This window comes from Euphorbia lathyris, chromosome 10, assembly GCF_963576675.1.
Source record: "Euphorbia lathyris chromosome 10, ddEupLath1.1, whole genome shotgun sequence".
NCBI classification, from domain to species: domain Eukaryota; kingdom Viridiplantae; phylum Streptophyta; class Magnoliopsida; order Malpighiales; family Euphorbiaceae; genus Euphorbia; species Euphorbia lathyris.
In genome coordinates, this window is record NC_088919.1 from 37180370 (window position 1) to 37201666 (window position 21297).

Consider the following 21297-nt stretch of genomic DNA (forward strand, 5'->3'; position numbering starts at 1 on the left):
CTATATTCATAACACGGTAAATGTTTTAGATAGTTTGACAAGAAAAAATGTGATTAACTTATATGTAGCAAATTTAGTTTTTAGTATTTTAACAGGATTTTTGTAATTTTATTACTAATATACTAAATATCTTACACATAATTGATATTTGGAAGGTCTGAAATTACAATTAAATACCACTCTAACAAGTTTTTTCTAATTTTCAATAACGTATGGCTAATTTTAATATTGCTTGGAAATGTTATGGTTAAATTTGCATCATTTCACACGTTAAGGCTAAATATGTATTTTTCTTAAAATATTAGGGTTAAATTTGGTCTTTTTCCCCTAAACAATAGTAGAGACATACAAACTCAACATCGCACTCTTGGAAATTTCCTTCAATAAGTATGAAATCAAAGAGGAAACACAAAAGATGATAAAGACACCAAAAGACACAATGTGCCTCTTTAATGAAAATAACCTTCAAAGTTCAGAACCTTGTCTCCACCGAGCAATACAATGAGCCAGATGCTAGGAAACTTGTGTTAGATAATCACGGTGATCCAATGATTTAATCTTTGGAAAACTCTGATTGAGTGAGGTTGGACGAAAAGGGAGAAAGTGCACAATTTCTCTCCTACTGTTTTACGTTTGTCGCTGCTCTGTTTTTATAATTTACTTCTAAAATTATTCCTTACATAATCCTAGGGGTTACACTTGGTCCTAACTCAATTTGGCCTGAAAAACCTTTAAAGCAATCAATACATCCAAATGAAAAGCAATGATGGGAGATAATAGCCTCTGACATATAGACCAATAGTGAAGGCATGCCAATCACTTTTATCCTGAGATATAAGGAATATAATCGGTAAAGCCAAATGTTGGTGGTCCTACTAGAGAATACTCATTATGTCCATACACGTGACGGTGATGTCAACTAGGTACAAAACCAACTTCTTCCCTAACTGGCTCTAATTATCTTTTAAATAGAACAAAATGCCTACAAAGATAAGGTATATAAGGACTAAATTCTAGAATTATCTTATTCATCATCTTCTGCTTCTTAAACCTTGCTGACTAAGGCATACTAGCAAAAGTCATCGTTCTTAGGTCCTTCATTTAACTCATTTTCTGTCTTATTATAGGAGATTGCATTCTCAAACCCTACCCCTCCTTGATATTTTCTACATATATAGTCGAATCACCACCATCATGTCATGTATAATATAAAACGAAAAAAAAATGTTTTATTTTGGCAGAATAATCCATTTTTTTTTGTTTAGGATTAACAAAAGCACATAATAATAATCATGGAAAGCTAAAATAAATATTTGTTTGTTGCTATCAATATTTGTGTCCATTCTTACAAATAGAGGAAAGGATTTTCTTGAGTTGCTTATTAAAGGCAAATGGTCGCTCTAAATGAACCAAATGTCCTGCCTTTTCTATGTAATGCAAACATGCTTTTCCTGTTAGTTTCCTGCATCAAAATTGCAGTTCAGTAATTAATTATTTACATTTTTACATATTAAATTACAAATTTGAAAATTAGAGTGAGGATCACATACTTTTCCAAGTCGCGAGCTATTTTCATTGGGAAAATTTCATCATTTTCTCCCCATAAAAGGTGAAACTTCTACAATATAAATCATGAAATAGACAATATGTATTATGATTTTCTATATATATATAAATGTAAATAACTACTCATTGTGTTCTAAGATGCACTTGGTGGTTACTCATATTTTTAGGGAAGGCAATCGTGTTGCTAACACTTTGACTAAGCATGGTTTATCATTTTTAGAGTCGTTATGATGCAATTATGCGCTAGACTTTTATAAGTATGTTATTAGTGATGATTTTTATAGTTTGGACCTATTTACTTCATTTTTGTTAACTTGCACTTCTTCTTTTTTATTTATTGTTAGAAACTTTTTATTTCTTTTTATGATGGAATTATGCGCCAGATATATGAGTGAGCCAGGAAATAAATACAAATGCAATATATCTAAGTTAGTGTCCACACTTAAACCATTGCACTGAAATGTAAATCACGCCACATGCTCTATAGTATACTATCATTCTTTTGCTAAACACAAAGTGAAATCAGGGATTCTGAAATTATGAGGTAGAGGGTACTACTAATCACACTGCCGAGGGTAGGGCTTCTGGAACGCAAGAAAGTACACCTCCCTTACAGCTGGTTAATAAATCTCCTAGATGATATTTTTTATTCATTGGGTGTCCCCAACATTGTGCATCAGCTCCACAGGTATGTGTGTCGATCGATGTGTGGTGAAACCGCCTCTTCTTCTGTTGCCCCCCACATTATGAACATAGTTTTTTTTGTAATATTCAACGTGATTATTAGGTCCAACATGAGGATTATTAGGTCCGACATGAGACCTAAAGCGTTGTTGTGGTGGTGGCACTAGACGTTCTTTCGGCTATTCAATATCTCCCCGCTTGTTGAACCTCGAATTTTCTTCATGAGCCTAAGGTAGGATGTACTTTTCACTGTCAGCGGCAGTTGAGACTCATCTCTAGGATTTTGTTGACCTCGCTGGTGAGATCAACGATTCTCTCCTCCAGGCCTAGCACTTTATTTGCCTTTGTTATGGCCACACTGTCAGCTCTGATTTCTTGCATCATCATGTTCATATACTTCTCCATATTTCTTAGAGTTATATGAAAATCGATTGGGGCTGACTCTTGGGGTGGTGATCGGTTGGCCCCTTTGATATTTGCCTACTTTCTCAGCCATGAAGCCGTCGGGAACTCCTAGCTCATTATTCTAGTTCTGACTTTGATTTTGGCTTTCCTCCGAGTCAGCCGAAATATGGTCTTTCCATGTGTTCTTTTTTTAAGGCATTCTCCGTGAATAATGGCAAGTAAAAATAATTAAAATAAATTTATTATGAAAATAAAGTAAATAAAGAAAATAAATACTCTTATTTTTCCAAATAAAAGTGTATAAAATAAAAGTATAGAATAAATAGACACAAATTAAATAAACTGTAGTTTAATGATTTATTGTCATCTACTTCAGTTGCAATTCGTTTGATTCAGCTGCTAATTTGTGAGGCTCGGTCTGGTAGTTCGTGTTGTTGTCTCTCCTAGCGTGACGCGGTGATCCTGGCTCATCTTCAGGTCCCGATCAAACCCCCTCAGGCACCTAACATCATCTCAGTAAAATGGATTCCCCCACCGCCATATTGGCTGAAGGTTAATGTTGACGGATCTGCGCTGGGCTCCCCACGGGCTGCTGGCACCGGTGGAGTATTCCGATCGTCTAGAGGGTTTTACAAAGGGTGTTTTGCATTCCCAATTGCTTCCTCTTATGCTTATATTGCTGAGCTGAAGGCGGTAATTTTTGCAGTTGACCTAGCTTGGGAGAAGAACTGGCACAGACTTTGGATTGAATCAGACTCTTTGTTAATTAGTGGTCAATAAATTAAAGTCACATTCTACCAACGTTCCTTGGTCCGTCCATCAAGACTGGTCGAAATGTCTACAACAGTGCTCACAGATGTCCGTCGTGATTACCCACATATATAGAGAAGGTAATCAGGTTGCTGATGCTTTAGCCCGCTTCGGCATCTCCTCCTCCGGCATTACGTGGTGGCAATCGGCTCCGCACTTCTGCCACTCACTGCTTTTTGATGATATCTGTAATGTTGGTCACTTTAGATTTCGCTGATTTATTTGTTTGTTTGTTTTTTGCTTTTTATTGTTATTTGATTTTTTACTTTGTTTTCCGTTTCTCTCCCTGTGTTACATTATTATTTTCTTTTTTTTTTTAATAATATCAGGTTTTCAGTGCGTGCTCTTGGGCTGCTAACGTAGTTGGGATTCCATGATCATTGCTACTGTATCGTCCCATCTTCTATAAAAAAAATAAACTGTAAAATCAATAAAACATTAAGCAAATAAAGTAGGTCTCGATGCAAAGTTTGGTAGCTGAATTTGTCACTAGCCTAAAGGCCAAAGATGTTTTAACAACAAGCGAAATTACGAAGTTTCAGTTCTTGCAAAAAACAAATGTGGTTTTAAGTAACCTAAATACAATTTTTGGTAGATTAATAAAACAAATTATGAGTCCAACTGGGCATGCCAAAAATTGTTAACGTTAGACTAATAAATTTTGGTAAAGTGGAAGTGAGATACTGAGTGTGGAAAAAAATTATGGACATAAAAAACGAGCCTAGACACAATTCTTGGTAGCCTAAAGGTAAAATACCTTATAGTAATTTTGCTAAAACAAGTATAAATTTTTTTTGCAAAAAAAAAAAGAATAATTAGTCCCACTAGGTGTGCCAAAAATTGTTAGCGTTAGCTAGCAAATTTTGGTGATAGTGAAGTGGGGCGAAAAATGAGTGTGGAACACGGAGTGTTATGGACAAAAATTGTAAATGTAGTATAAGAAAGACGAGTATTCAAATTTTTTGCAAAGAAAAAAAAAGGTCCCATTGGCGGACCAAAAATTGTTAGTGACATTTTTCCTAATTTCAACCTTGTCACATGTGGTTTGGGTGCGAGTGTGCCAGAAAATTTAATTCTCAATTATTGCAGGTTAAGTTTATGGATTTACGTGCCAAAACTTGAAATCTAATCAAAACGATTGACTTATGACTATATTTAGAGGAATGATAAGTTGGATATTGAACCTATCTATTTATTTATAAAATGATTTTGTAAAAAACATATTGTGTGACTGCTTGTATTATGTATATAATTCTTAGGGTAAATTACATACGTGGTGTACAACGTTTACCCTGTTTCACACTTTGGTGTACAACCTTTAATTTTGCACACAAAAGTGTACAACCTTTTGGTGACCTCCCACTAAAGTGTACAGCCGGTAATTGTGACCGGTCAACCCGAAGTCAACGCGCCACATCAGCATTTCTCATCATACCCATTTTAAAAAGTGGGACTCAATTCTTATGTAATTACTAAAATACCCTTACCCTTTGTAAAATTACTAAAATATCCTTATCTTCTTCCTCCATTTTTTCCAACTCTCCCTCTACCATTTCTCTCTCTAAGTTCTCTCTCTAACTCCTCTCCTTAAGTCATGTGTTTATCTTCTGAAAATATAATTCAGAATTCATTTTTGATTATCTTATTTTGTTTAAAACTTTGATGTTTTATTTTATTTTACACTTTTGAGTTCTTAAAACTTATAAATCTAAGTATTTTATGTTCAGAAAAGTGTTCTTTGGTTTAATTGTAAATGTTTAAGGTTATATATGAACTAGTAAATTTACTCGTACTCTTTCATCTCTTCTATGGAAACCAAAATCCTTAATCAAACTCATGGAGAAATTTCGTATTTCAGAGATTTACAAAATCTCGATGTCGTACAATAATACCTCAACTGGAAAAGAAAAATAAGGGATGTTCTAGTGTCTCTCTGATCTACGGTGTTGTTGTTCGAGAGACACCAATGTTCTCACCGGTTGAATACCTAGTTAGGCTGTTTCCATGGCCAAGATAAAGCTTCCGGCCGGGTTAGAACTGTTCGAGTGTCTCTCCGATCTACACCTTCAAGAACAGATCTAACGGTGTGCCAACTCCTCACCGGATTTAACTCTATTGGAATCGCGCACCAAATTCTATTATCGCTTATTTGCAATGTGAAACTCATTTTCTCCAGTTGCAATTCAGTATCATGAGTTCAGCAAGGACGAGATCGCCCAAACTCAATTGGTTCTTTACTTTCGCCTTATTCTTTTTATGCCTCACATGCATCTCTGTAATCCTGCTCCTATTGCTGTTTGTTAGTGTCAATGATGGCAGAAAACAGAAAACAAAATTTAGAACGAAGTGAAATTGAAAGCTTTAGAGAGAGAGTAGAGAGAGAAATGGTAGAGGGAGAGGAGTTAGGAGAAAATTGAGGAGGAAGATAAGGATATTTGAGTAATTTTATAAAGGATAATGGTATTTTAGTAATTGTACACGGGGTGAGTTCCACTTTTTAAAATGGGTAGGATGAAAAATGCTGATGTGGCGCTTTGACTTCGGGTTGACCGGTTACCATTACCGGCTGTACACTTTAGTGCGAGGTCACCAAAAGGTTGTACATTTTTTGTGTGCAAAATTGAAGGTTGTACACCAAAGTGTGAAACAGGGTAAACGTTGTACACCACGTATGTAATTTACCCATAACTCTTATTATTATGTGTGGGTGTCAATGTTAAATTACTCATACATTGCATATAATTATTTCCTTACCGAAGGTTTGACCCCGTCTAATTTTTGAGGTGACTAAAAGTGGGTTGCAGCCAACGACCTTCCTCTTACTAGTATACCTATCTTGTTATGTACGACTATTTAAGAATTATGTTAGAATATATATTCTAAACCACAGTACCAGTTTAAGGATTATGTTATGTGTGAATTGAAGAACTTAATATTTAAATATATGTTAAAACTGTTGGTAAGGTTGATCATATGTTTTAAAATTGTTATTATTATTGTATATAAGGTTTGCTGCGGATTCTGGTAGCCTGACCTTACCCGTTTCCTAGTGTCGGTCACGGTCCGTGGGATGGGCCGTGACAGTGCTTGATATGCATGTCGCCCACAACTCCTTAAATTACTCTCATTTTTTTTATACGGAGCATCTCCTTTGAGGATCGGGTCCGGGCGAGGAAAGTCGGAGGAGGGACCAAATACAAACAATCAAGTGAGTAAAAGGGGCAAAAACAGTCTCACGCTCCACGTGGAGGAAGATCTGATGTAGAGGGAGTGGCATTTATTGGGTCAGCAGCTAACCCACGTTTCATGTGAGAATCCCACGCTCTGCGTGACTTAAGTCACGCTCCGTGTGAAATCACTTAAAAAGCCTTGTGGATCAGCCTTGCTCTTGACTCCAGCTTTCTCCTATTTACAACTCTACCACTCTTTAATTACAACTTTGTCACTCCATATTTACAACCATACCACCCCTTTACTCTTACTCCAATTTACCCTTATCTTTACCTGTTTAATTAGTTATGTAATTTGCCCTTTTATGTAATTTGTTCCTCATTTCTTTCTATTGTAATGTTTAACTTCTATTAATACAAATTATATCTTCTTATTTGTGAAGTTTTTGTTAAGGTTTTCACCTTCAACAATAGGAAATTCTTGATTTCCTACTGATTTAGGTCGTAAACCCTGGAATTAACTCCTTCTAGTTTAGATAGAGAAGAAACCTCTTTGTTATTTTTGCTTCACTTTTTTGTCATTTCATCCCACTATCCTTAGTTATTGGGTTGATGGGGCATCAAACTTACGAGGTAAGCCATTGGTTCGGTTTGGCACTTATTGGTGCGTCCTGATTGCTCCGAATTGTCGAACCACGTGTAGATAGCTGCTAAAAAAATCTAAGCTTAAAATTTGTTGTTTTACATTTTACACGGCGTATGAGCTAAACCACACATTATGTAAATTAAATTTTTATGGATACCCTTCTTTGCCTCCACACAGTGTGTCGGCTATCGACCAGTGGAGCGTTTTGTGAAGTCTCATTTGAAATTTTGTAGCTCATAGAGTGTGTAACTAAGTTATGCGGTGTGTGACTCGTTATTTTCCGAACTATATGCATATGTTTTTTATTTACATAAATTTAAATAAACTTTAAAAATAAATTTTTTTTATAGACCAATAAATTGTTTAACACGGTTTTATTTTATAGGCCAGTAATAGTAATGTTTGTGTTAAACAAAGGAAAAAAAATCTAAAAGAAACAACATTAATTATTACTGGCCTAATACACAAATAACCTCCTAAACTTGTCCAAATATTACAACAGCCCCCCTCAACTTTCAATTGTAACAACTTACCCCTTAAACTTGTTCAATTGTAAAACATAACTCCAAATTAAGAATTTTTTTATCCCGTACTTGAAGCAACAGTAAAACCGTTTCCCCGGATTCGTATCACGCCAAAGATCTGATTATCACACTCAACAAGCGTTGCAGATTTTGTATTTCACGTGTCTTTTCAATTGTAGTCCATGTCAGGAATTTGGGGTTATATTTTACAATTGGACAAGTTTAAGGGGTAAATTGTTACAATTAGACAAGTTCGAGAGGTAAGTTGTTACAATTGAAAGTTGTAGGGGACAGTTGCAACATTTGAACAAGTTCAGGGGGTTATTTGTGTATTAAGCCATTATTAATATGTGAACCTGAGAGAAACGTGGCGTTTTGAAGTCCTGGTCCCTTGTAATCAATCCCTCCGCAAGTTCCACTCTGTCTTTCCGGTTGTCAGACATTATCTACAAATTATTTATAATTTTACACATCTCAATATATATATAAATTAAAGCTATATAATATATTGAAGATAAGTTATAAATTTAGTTTTATCAGCAGAGAGCAGATTTTAACTCAACGCCCAAAATAGTATTTATCTTATATTCAACATTTAAGATACTTTCCAACCTCAATCTTATTAATAGAAAATATCTTTTTTTTTTTCAAGAGAACATGTCAAATTTCAAACTTTATTGTATGTGCTTGAACACTCTTTATGATTAGAGTATAAAATTGTTGGGAACTAATGCAATTACGATAAACGAAACACAAACAAACACATAAAAATTGTTTACCCAGTTCGTCACTCAATTTGAATGACTACATTTGGAGGCATTACCAAGCTAGGATATTTACTATATAATTTTCAAGATACGGATTTCCAAAAAAAAGAAATTATATTTATACTCCTCAAAAAACCCTAATCGCTGAAGTTGGGCATATCGTTGAAGTTTGACCTATTTATTAGTCTCCAAAGCCCAACAAAAATTACATACAAAAAAGCTCATGTTTTTTTTTTCTAATAAGATTTGGAATTGACCATATAGTAAACGTTAAATTATATATGTTAAATTAAATGATCGTAATTTGCTCTCTTTCAATAATAATATCACTAAATTTGTAACTTATTTCAATAATTATTTTTTATTATTAAAATGCATAGCCTTCCTATTTTGAAAAACATTAAAAATGAATTTTACATTAGTAAATGAATTGATTTAGTTACCTCCAATACACTTGTGAAAAACATGTTTGGCAACCATGGAAGCTTGTAGGTAAGAGTATGAAAGGTTGTCTTGACATCTTGAAGAGTATAAGGAATCAAAAGTTGAGACAAAGAAGAGAACCCTATTCTCTTTAATAAACCACAAGTGTAGGTTTCAGTCATGGCAAGATATGATCCACTCACTACCATTGACTCAACCAAATCAGGATACATCTCAGCCATTTTGAACCCAACAATTCCACCATAGCTCAAACCAACCAATACACATTTCTCCACCCCAAGTTTCTTCAGACTTTTGGCTATGCATTCGGCTTGAAACTCCGGTGACCGCTCCGTTTTATCGGTGGTTGAGTCACCAAAGAAGAGGAGACTAGGAACATAAACTGAATAAGTTGTAGCCAAAGACAAGACCTGAAATTGCCATTGTTGAATACCGTTTGATCCAAAACCATGAAGAAACACAACTGCTGGTTTAGGTTTAGGTTTAGTGGTTTGGTTAGGACGCCAGAAGTGGATAATTGTCCCTGGTTCGATCTCTACTTGTTGGGGTTTCATTCCTGATAGCTTTAGGAGTCCTTGCAATGCGGACATGTATATTTCCAAGGCCTTTACCATTTATTTTTCTTGCTAAAACTGCATTCACTAAGCATGGCTATTTTAATTTATATACAAAAAAGAAGTACTAAATGAAGGTAGGTTGCACCACCTTTCGTAAGCAATAAATGGGTATGGGTATGGGTATGGGTATACTGCAATTACATAGTTTTTATTATTTTCTTCAATGAAATATATATATATATTTATTGATAAATAATTTTTTGGTGGCCACATACCCCATTCTTGCTCCAGATTTGATTATTTCTTGTAAAATAAAGAAGATATCAGTGGTCGGAGTGCCCAAATCAGTATACTTCTTAAAAAACAAAGTATGTAAAAATATATCTAAGGGACGTTCATAGTTACATCATGGTCCTAATTAGGGTAGGACATCCTTGTATTCAGAAACTAATATTCTAATCACGATCAAAAGTTGACGTGTTATGTATAATGGATCGGACTGCCCAGTTGAACCGGTTTAACCAAACCCAACAGGCTTCCGATCCGGTTATAGCATTTTTAGATCATTACTAATGACCCCATGCAAACCGAGTGAAACCGGCGAACCAGGATCAATCCGGTGAACCGGTCTCACTCGAGTTCAATAAAAAAATTTAAAAAAATTAGGATTTTAACCAGTATTTATTAAATATTTAATAAAAAAAGAGTCAAAAGAATTTTAAAAAAAAAAAAACTACGAAAAAAAGTCTAACTTGAGGCTCCTTGGTGGTACCCTCATCCACTTGTCTATTTATAAGCTCACTTTGTATTTCATTTTCTTCAATTTTCCAATGTGAGATAGTTGGATCCGGAACAGTGAAATACAAAAATTCACCGAACAAAACAATGGGCAGAGTCGCGGACTAAGTCGCTTTCTTTAAAACGTTTGTTGAACTGTCAGAAAGTGCAAACAATGTAATTTCCAGTTGCCTCCAAGATAAAACAGCCCTCTCGTATAAGAATTCGTATTGCACAGTACCAACTCATTTCTGTCTACACGCTATAAATGCTCAGTTTCGATTTGCTCAAAGAAAATTGTATTGTACTCTCTATGAATGACAGTCTCAACAACTATTTATACAAGAAAAAAGAGTTGTTATGCTCTAATTTAATGGAGAATAAGAAGTGAGAGAAATCAGGAAAGGCTACTCCTTATTAAATCAAGGAATGTTACTTTTTATTGAATATTGATCATTGATCATGACCATTGACTATTACCATTAATCATGATCATTGAAGAAACGTTAGGAGAAAAAGAATTTAATTAAATTAAAAAAAATTAAATCCGAATTATTAAAGTAATAATAAAAAATATTATTATTTTTTCAATAAAAAAATATATAGTCCACACCACCAACCCAACCCGGCCCGAATTAATAGACCAAGGTTTGGCTTTTTTCATAAATTCAAAATTGGGCCAAGTGGCTTAGTTCAATAATAACAATTGCCCAAAATAGATTGATTCTTCCTTATTCTTCAATCCTTCACTTTCTGCTTCCTTATACATAAACATTTCACATTTGAAAACTTGGAAGTAAATAAAATTAGAGTGATTATAAATAAACTCTTCTTAAGCTATTATTGTATAATTGATTATTTATTTTTCATTATTTTTCTCATTTCATTTGATATCATCAAGTTTATCAAACCCGGACCGTACCGGCCGGTTCAACCGGAACCGGTCTGTTTATTAAATCTTTGAAAACCCTTTAAAACTGTTCAAACCGGTTGACCCAGTACCGGTTATGCGGTTTGATCCAGTTTGATTTTAGACATGTTTACTTAAAAAAATATAAAAATTTTAACAAAGGTAGGATTTGAACCTTAGACCTTTAGCATGTAAACTTTAATGCACACCACTATACTACCATTTCACTTATTTTTATAATTAACTATTTAAGAATAAATAATAATGTTACAAGTTAAATAATTAAAATATGATTTAGTATTATTTTTCTATTTAGATAAATATCATCAAAAAATTATTTTTTTTTTGATAAAAATCAAAAAATTATTATATTTTCTCACTATTAACAAAGTTTAATTGATATTTTTTTTTTGAAGAAGTTTAATTAGTATTAAATTTTAAATATATACAAATAAATTTTAAAAATCTAATAAATTAAGATTGAAGTTGAATAATAAAATACATATCCTATTATCATATTTACATATTTACATGTTAGTTATTAATAAAAATAATCACTATTACTTTTAAATGTACATTTTTCAAATTTTTATATTTATTTGTTATGATATTAAATAAATATTATTAGTATAACTTTGATGAATATAGTTAATATTATACTATGTTATAAGATTAAATACGAATAGAATTATAATTTTCATTGATTTTTTAATACCGGTTAAACCTCGGTTGGACCCTGGTTAAACCTCAAACCCTTAACCCTTTGTCTTTTCCGGTTCTTTGACCGGTCCGGTTTTGACAACCATAGATATCATAGTTCAATTATTTTTATAAACTAAATTTGGCTTCTTAGATTTACTATTGGATTTACTAATAGCATACTTATTATTATAAATATAAAAAAAATATTAGAATATTTTATAATAATGCTTTGATTAAGTATATTTATTAATTTATACATATATATGTTATTTATTTATGATGTTATCCGGTTCAACCAATCCAAGTTAACCGGTTGAACCTATTAACTCCTGACTCCTTTATTAATCTGGTTCGATCGATACAGTTTTTAAAATAATGCTTGCAACACTTGTTTTTCAGATGCTGAACAAAAAATATGAGAAAGCTGTATCAAACTCATCCAAGAAAAGTTCCAGTACAAGAAAAGCTTCCAGAACAATGGAGAGAAAATGGAGGCTTTTCGGATTCATAAGTAAAGGGGAGAAGAAGAAGACCTTTGGTTTACCAAAGGAGTTTGAAGAGTCTTGTGTCAGGAGGGTTAAGAGCTTTTGGATTTCCAAAGCTTATCTTCCGGAATAAAAGCCAAATTGCTTAAGGGCAATTTGGTCCTTACAACAATAACATGGGCGGCATGGTAATTTTCCATGGTTAGCACATTCTAGAAGGGTTGCACCTCCTTATGATGGACCACCTCCACTTGATCAAGGCTTCAGCAAATCATCACCATCCATTTAATCAAATCCATCACAAGGCTATTATGTTGACACATGTTGTGTCCTTTATTTCTTAATCACCAAGTTTACTTGATGACCACACCTAGCATAATATAAATATTGTATGTTAGCATTATAATTTTCAATGAGAATTGATTCCTAATGATTCACTCATTCAAATTTATTATGGTATCAGAGCAACATTAAGATAAAAGGCTATCCTTTTTCTTACCTATTATGGCCGGACCAATGATTACGTCCAGCAGCCCATACCACCTTCCCCAAAACGAAACTCCGGCGTTGTCGCTGGTATCACAGGTCCTCACCGGGCCAAACTATCACCAATGGTCTAGAGCTGTCAAGGTAGCTCTAATGTCGAAGAACAAGTTTGGGTTTGTCGACGGCACTATCACCGCTCCTGCACCAGACGATAACATGTTTAGTCAATGGGAAAGGTGCAATAACATGGTTATATCATGGCTAAATCATGCTGTTTCACCTACCATTGCGAGAAGCGTGATGTGGCTCAATAAGGCACATCAGATCTGGGCAGACTTAAAGGAAAGGTTTGCACAAACGGATTCACTGCGGATACTCGAGCTGCGAAGGGAAATACACAGTATGAAGCAGGGAAACGGAAGTGTCACTGAGTACTATACCAACTTGAAAGTGTTGCAGGATGAGTTAACAAACCTGAGACCAATGCCCCAATGCATTTGTCGGCAGGTGTGTAGCTGCACTGCTTTCAAAATCCTGAGGGATCAACAAGACGCGGACCAGGTTATCACCTTTCTCCAAGGGTTAAATGAATCCTACTCAACCATCTGTTCACAGATACTACTGATCGAGCCAATCCCCTCATTGAACAAGACCTATGCGCTGGCCATTCAGCATGAAAGACAACTTGGTCTTGCACCTGCAAAAGGAAATGAAGGAGGTGAAAGCAACATGTTTGCAGGATTCACTAACACCAACGGCAGACAGAACAAATTAAACAACACCAGAAATCAGAACAACAATCGCAGGAACAACGGTAAAAGCTCATCCTTATGCACTTATTATGGTAACACTGGACACACAGAAGAAATATGTTTCAAGAAACATGGATATCCCCCAAATTATGGCAACAGAACCAAGAATCCTTTCAGAACAAATCAACCCAGGGAAAACTCAGCAGTTAATCAGGGCAATGAGGAAAACTCAAGAGAAGAAGACAACAAGCAGACCAACCCAGAACCATTCACTCTGACCAAAGACCAGTACCAATCGCTGGTGGCCCTACTGCCCATGAATCAAGGAAAGACCCCGGCCTCGGGCAACAACGTCAATACCTTTGTCAAGGGAGACAGTTCTGGTAACGGTCCTAACCCTAATTTTGCCTCATCATGTTGGATAATTGACACAGGAGCTACAGATCATATCATTTGTAATAAACAAATGTACAGCTCATACAAACAAATCGAAAAATGTTGGGTAAACTTGCCAAACGGAGAAAGGGTCAGGGCAGAATACATTGGCACTGTAACCTTAAGTCCTGAACTTGTTTTGCTTAATGTTCTGTGCATACCTGCATTTGATTACAATCTAATATCGACTAGTAAGCTATTGAGTACTGATGGACTCTGTGTTGTGATAACGGGATCAATGTGTGTGATACAGGACACAACAAGTTGGAAGAAGATTGGCTTGGCTAGAGAGCATGAAGGCCTCTATTATCTGGAATACCCGCTGCCTAATCATATTTCTGTTTTTTCTATTAAAGCCAGTTTGTGGCATTTACGTTTTGGTCATCCCTCTCATGAGAGGTTGCAAGGCCTCAATCTATCTTGTAATGATTTCAATTCCTTCAAAGAAATGCCATGTGACATTTGTCAAAAAGCCAAGCAAAAGAAAATGCCTTTCTCACTAAGCCACAATATAGCAGATGAATGTTTTGATCTAATTCATGCAGACATATGGGGCCCAACACAAGAGTCACACTCTAGTAAAAGATATTTCCTAACCATATTAGATGACCATAGCAGGTATACATGGGTCACATTAATGCAAACAAAGGGGGAGTCAAGTACAACGCTACAACAATTCTGCACATATGTAAACAGACAATTTGGCAAGAATGTGAAAACAATCTGAACGGACAATGGCCGTGAGTTCATCATGAAGGATTTTTATGCAGAACACGGAATCATACATCACACATCATGTCCAGAAACACCACAACAAAACGGCAGAGTAGAACGCAAACACCAAGACATAATGAATACCACCAGAGCACTCATGTTTCAAAGTTCACTGCCTCACACTTTTTGGCCAGAAGCAGTTAGTCATGCAGTTTATCTCATAAACAGATTACCATCCACACCAATTCGGGGCCAGACACCTTACGAGCGACTGTATGGCAAAGGGGCACATGTAGACGACCTCAAGGTTTTTGGGTGTCTAGCATACGCCTCAGCTTTGGACAGACACAAAGGCAAATTCACAGAAAGAGCAATAAAGTGCATTTTCTTGGGATACAGACACGGCACAAAGGGATTCAAACTTTTGAATCTAAGCACTAACATTGTTTTCTTTTCCAGGCATGTAAAGTTCTATGAGAACTTCTTCCCTTTTTCAGAAGAACACAAGAAAAATGAAACATCATGTTGCAGTGAAGAAGAGTTGGAGTTACTCCATAAAGCATGCATAAACGAAGATGAGGATGAATCATACAGTGCAGATGATGAACAAGGCGCAACAGAGACAACACAACATGTTGACACAATACAAGAAATCGAAGACAATATCGAGCAGCCAGAGATACTAGCACATGAAGACCAACAAATCAACACAAGGCCAAAAAGAACAAGGAAACTTCCAACCTATCTCAGAGACTATCACTTGGCATTGGTCCAAGGCTCCACACTGCCATGCTTGACTAATTCCCCGCATGCTTTATGGAAACACTTGTCTTATGAGGGTTTTTCTCCAGCCAAGAGAACTTTCTCAATTAATCTTTCCTGCCATCGGGAGCCTGCAACATATGAAGAAGCCAAGTTAGAAAGAGGATGGGTGGAGGCAATGAAAAAGGAACTGGCTGCACTAGAAGCTAACCAAACATGGAGCTTAGTTGACTTACCAAAGGGCAAAAGACCCATAGGCTGCCGATGGGTCTACAAAATCAAACACAAATCCGATGGAAGCATTGCCAGGTTCAAAGCCAGGTTGGTTGCCAAGGGCTACACCCAACAAGAGGGAGTGGACTTCACTGCAACCTTCGCACCTGTAGCAAAGTTCACCACCATCAGGACTCTATTAGCAATAGCAGTTGCAAAGGAATGGCACATACATCAACTTGACATTGATAACGCATACTTACATGGGGAGCTGAGCGAAGATGTCTATATGACAATGCCACCAGGAGTATCCCCGGAAAGACCTCGGCAAGTATGTAAGCTCAATAAAGCCCTCTACGGGCTCAGGCAAGCAGGCAGGCAGTGGAACGCCAAGTTGACCGGCACCATCAAACATATGGGGTTTTCTCAATCAGTGGCCGATCCATCCTTATTCACAAAGGAATATGCAGGACATGTGACCATGTTGCTAGTATATGTTGATGATGTAGTTCTCGCAGGAAACGACATGCAAACCATCAACCAGGCCAAACAACACCTAAACAACATCTTCAGCATCAAGGATCTCGGGGCCATACATTATTTTCTGGGTTTTGAGTTCTCTCGCAGCCGTCAGGGACTCCACATGTCACAAAGAAAATACACATTAGAGTTATTACAAGACCAGGGATTCATCGACTGCAAACCAGCCTCATCTCCGGCACTACCAAATCACAAACCAAGCCAAAACGACAATCCACTCCCAGAAATCACACCATATAGACAGTTAATCGGCAAACTGCTATATCTCACACATACCAGACCAGACATCACATATATTGTGAATCAACTATCCCAACATCTCATGCAACCAACCACAGAGAATTTGAACAGAGCAGAGAGAGTTCTACGTTACCTCAAAGGGACCATAGGTTTGGGGCTTTTCTTTCCCACATGCAATGACTTGAAACTACAGGCCTTCACGGATTCAGACTGGGGGACTTGTCAAGAAACTCGGAAATCAATCACCGGGTACGCCGTCTTCCTCGGATCGGCCCTCATCTCCTGGAAATCAAAGAAATAGAACACCGTTTCTAGGTCCTCCTTGGAGTCGGAATACAAAGCCATGGCCTCCACATCATGTGAGCTTCACTGGCTCACGAATCTCCTAACAGATATGAAGGCACCACCGGAGACAGCTTCCCTCATGTTCTGTGACAATATCTCCGCCATGCACATAGCCCAGAACCCAGTTTTTCACGAACGGACGAAACACATAGATATTGACTGCCACGTCATCCGCAAACGCGTTCAGGCCGGTTTGATCCGATTGATGCCAATACCCTCGGCTCTGCAGGTGGCGGATCTCTTTACAAAAGCACAACATTCTCCGCAGCTTAGGTTTTTGATTGGCAAACTAAGCTTGAAGAATCTGTACCAAGCTTAGCTTGAGGGAGGATATCAAACTCATCCAAGAAAAGTTCCAGTACAAGAAAAGCTTCAAGAACAATGGAGAGAAAATGGAGGCTTTTCGGATTCATAAGTAAAGGGGAGAAGAAGAAGACCTTTGGTTTACCAAAGGAGTTTGAAGAGTCTTGTGTCAGGAGGGTTAAGAGCTTTTGGATTTCCAAAGCTTATCTTCCGGAATAAAAGCCAAATTGCTTAAGGGCAATTTGGTCCTTACAATAATAACAGGGGCGGCATGGTAATTTCCCATGGTTAGCACATTCTAGAAGGGTTGCACCTCCTTATGATGGACCACCTCCACTTGATCAAGGCTTCAGCAAATCATCACCATCCATTTAATCAAATCCATCATAAGGCTATTATGTTGACACATGTTGTGTCCTTTATTTCTTAATCACCAAGTTTACTTGATGACCACACCTAGCATAATATAAATATTGTATGTTAGCATTATAATTTTCAATGAGAATTTTGATTCCTAATGATTCACTCATTCAAATTTATTAAGCTGAGTATGCGAAACCAGCAACAATCCATAAGTAAGCTTGAGCTTCTAGAGAATCAGGTTTGTTGTGCAACATTTAAGACTTTTTTTCCTCAACATTTAAAGCCTTAGACCAACTCTAGTGGGGGGTTTTTGGTTGTTACAATCCTATGTGTGATTGTTACCAACCATTATAGTGGTTATTACAAAAATCTGTTTGTTACAGATTTAAGTAACATAGATTAGATAACTCCCTAAAATCCAAAAGGTAGAAAATTGAATGGCACGGACGGCAATGATGCGCCAGATCTGGCGCGTGGAGTACATGCGCCAGATATGGCGCTTTAGTTGCCGTCCCACTGCCTTCAATTTCTGCTTTATGTATGGTAAATTAAAATTGTGGTTCTAGGTAAATTACGGTTTTGATTCTTGAAAATTACAGTTTTGATACCTATTATTAATTAATATATTTTTTTGACCCTATAAAATTTTGAAAAACTTATCTCTTCTAGTGGAATGTTACTTCCCTTTGTTACTTACCTTGCATAAGTCATAATAGTTGTTACCAACCATTGTGGATGCTCTTAGTCATTTTTATGGACTCGGTGTATTGGCACTAAGTCATTTCATGAGTTTTAGTTATTATTGACAATTTTGGATATATTTTATAAGAAATGGAAATTGATTTCGTGTATTCTTAATCTTTGGATTAAAAAGTTATTTAATTTGATGAGATTTATTAAAAATATTTTGTAATCATATATTTTATTCTAAAAAGTATTCAAATTTTATATATAAAATAAGAGATAATTTTTTTATAAAAAATGGTCTAGAGGTAGGGATGGCAACGGGTAGGGTACCCGCGGGTAATGTCATTCCCAAACCCTTACCCTTTTATTTTTTAATTACCCGTACCCATCCCATTACCCTAACGGGTATACTTTTTGCATCTCATACCCTTCCCATTTAATTCGCGGGTACCCGCGGGTACCCTTACCCGTTAAGAATCAATAAATAAATAAAAAATTACAAATTTAACAAACTATAAATTTAATAAATCATCAATCTAAAAATTGAATAAATTGAACCTTAATTAATAAAAATAAAGTAGCTTAGTGGTATCACTCAATTGTTGAAAAATAAATGGCTGGGGTTTAAATTTCATGTCTTACATCTAAAAAACAATGATATTTATTAATATAATTTTTTTTTATGACGGGTAACGGGTACCGGGTACCCTAGAAGGTATTCCCATACCCGTCCCATTACCCTAACGGGTAATGATTTGATCCCATACCCTTTTATACAGGGTACGGGTAGTCCCATTAGGATCGGGTAGTGCCGGGTACCCGCGGGTACACTACCCGTTGCCATCCCTATCTAGAGGCAGTGTAAACCACCTTTACGTAAACAATATTGTTTCAGAAAAACCATAGTTTTGCGGACGACCAGTACGCCCGTTTTAAATTGACAACAAACACCTTCCATTAGCTAGCTAACACATGGATTCCATCTTAGACATACATTCTATCACTAAAATTTTCTCCTTTAGCTTTGCAAGCTTAAGGGCCCGTTTGGTTCAGCTGTTAGATAATAGCTGTTGCGGTTGCTGTTAGCTGTTTGCAGTTACTGTTAGCTGTTTGCAGTTGCAGTAAGCTGTTAGCTGTTTAATTACTAGTGTTTGGTAAAATTATATTGAACTGCTGCTGTTCGCATTTAAAATGTCTAAAATGGACATGTTTTAAATTAATCAACGATGAAATTATAAAAGGGAAAATGTGATACCTATAATGTTTACAACTAGGAATAATTTTACTCTTAACCTCTAAAATGGTGCAATTTTACCCATAACGCTAGCCGCTAAGAGCAATTTTACCCCTAACATTGACAAGTTGGATCAATTTCAAATATTATTAGAAAACATAGATATTTTATTTCTTATTCTACACCAATTGCACATATCAGTAGTTTTAAAAAATAGATTTCATATTTTTTGTGATTTAATAATAAAATTGAAAATTAATATTTATAAATTCAGCGAAATATTTGAATTTTTTTTGTCTAACTCGTACAAAAGTCAATATTTTTTTTTATTTTGTTAAAAAAATCATGTCTAATCATATGTTTGTGATCTGTTACTAACGATGATAAAATGATATGTAAAGTGTAAATGATAATATTCATGACCAAGAATGCAGTTTGATAAATTATTTCTCAAATTGACCCAACTTGTGAATGTCAGTGGTAAAATTGATTTTGGATGTCAACAATAGGAGTATAATTGCACCATTTTAGACGTTAAAGGTAAAATTGCTCCTAGCTATAAATGTTAGGGGTATTTTTGCACCTTATCCTATTATAAAATAAAAAATGCGTTTGTTAGCGATATTTTTGAAATATGCTAATTTCAACCTTGTCACGTGTGGTTAGTGTGCGGGCGTGCCAGAGAACATTATTTCTCAATTATTAAAGACGGTTAAGTTTATGGAATTTGTGCGCCAAAACTTGAAATCTAAACGAGGCGACTGGCGAGGGACGCAAGGATTGAAAAAGTCCCTCTTGGGTCTCTCGCGCCGTTATAGAAACTTTGCGAGATAAATTATTTTTCTTTAAGCTAATGCGGGTAAATTAAAGACGAAAAAATAAAGGAAATTAAAGTGCGAAATTGACACGAGATTTTGAAAAAATTGGTATTTTATTGATATAAATCAAGGTTTAAATACATGTGTTCAAAGTAAGCATAAAAAAATGAAATTAATTACAATTGAAAAATTTCTATACTAAACATATAGCTAATTCAATTGAATTGGAAAAACAAATCAAATACAAAGAATTGAAATGCAGATAATAATAATAATTTGGAATTCAACGACAAACTCGGAGCCACAATAGCTATCTCAGCTGGACGTTGAATTTTGGTGTCGGTTCGAGGTTCTCGGAACACCGCGGTTGATTGGCACGAGCGGAATTGATCTTGACAATTTCTGACTTATGGTAGGTAACAATGGAGCAGATTTGACCTTCAACTTCGGGGGAACCGTATGAGTGCTTACGAACACGAAATTAAGTGAATCAAAAGGCTAAATCGAACTTCAGGATGTCAAGAACATATGTTTAGAAGGCATCGAAGGCTGAAACGAACTTTAAATAGACGAAAATAGGCCTAGAAAATCACTGGACGAATCTGAAAAAACTGGAAACAGAATGTTTAAAGAATTTGAGGTGTAAAGATTGGCTTGTAAATAGAGTTTCTGGACACGGAATTGAGTGAATAAAAATTCCAAATTTAATTTCAGGAAGTCAGGAACAAATTTGTAGAAGGGATTGAAGGCAAAAACGGCCTCTAAATAAATGAAATTGGGCTTTGAAAATAACTGGACGAATCTGGAAAAATTAATTTAGAAAGCTAATGAATTGCAAACTTGAGGCTTAGGAATGCTAGATTGAATTGAAAAAACTTGAAAAGAGGCTATTAGAACTTGAATTAAAGCTAAAGGCAAGCTAAAAGAAGGAATTAAAGCTAAGAAAAATGAAGAACAA

At 35.8% G+C, this 21297-nt stretch overlaps 1 protein-coding gene and 1 long non-coding RNA gene across 2 annotated transcripts; both read right to left on the reverse strand.

The window, feature by feature from the left end:
* Nucleotides 1-1326: 1326 nt before the first annotated feature.
* Nucleotides 1327-9630, reverse strand: LOC136208081 (uncharacterized). The gene is made up of 3 exons (XM_065998917.1): nt 9016-9630; nt 1551-1618; nt 1327-1462 (listed from the first exon to the last, which is right to left on the reverse strand). The coding sequence occupies exons 1-3, from the start codon at nt 9628-9630 to the stop codon at nt 1327-1329; spliced, it is 819 nt and encodes a 272-aa protein (XP_065854989.1).
* A 5937-nt stretch (nt 9631-15567) lies between these two features.
* LOC136209549 (uncharacterized) lies at nt 15568-16137 on the reverse strand. Its single transcript, XR_010677577.1, has 3 exons — nt 16073-16137; nt 15833-15976; nt 15568-15727 (listed from the first exon to the last, which is right to left on the reverse strand). It is a non-coding gene; the product is annotated as an uncharacterized lncRNA (long non-coding RNA).
* Between the last annotated feature and the right edge of the window lie 5160 nt (nt 16138-21297).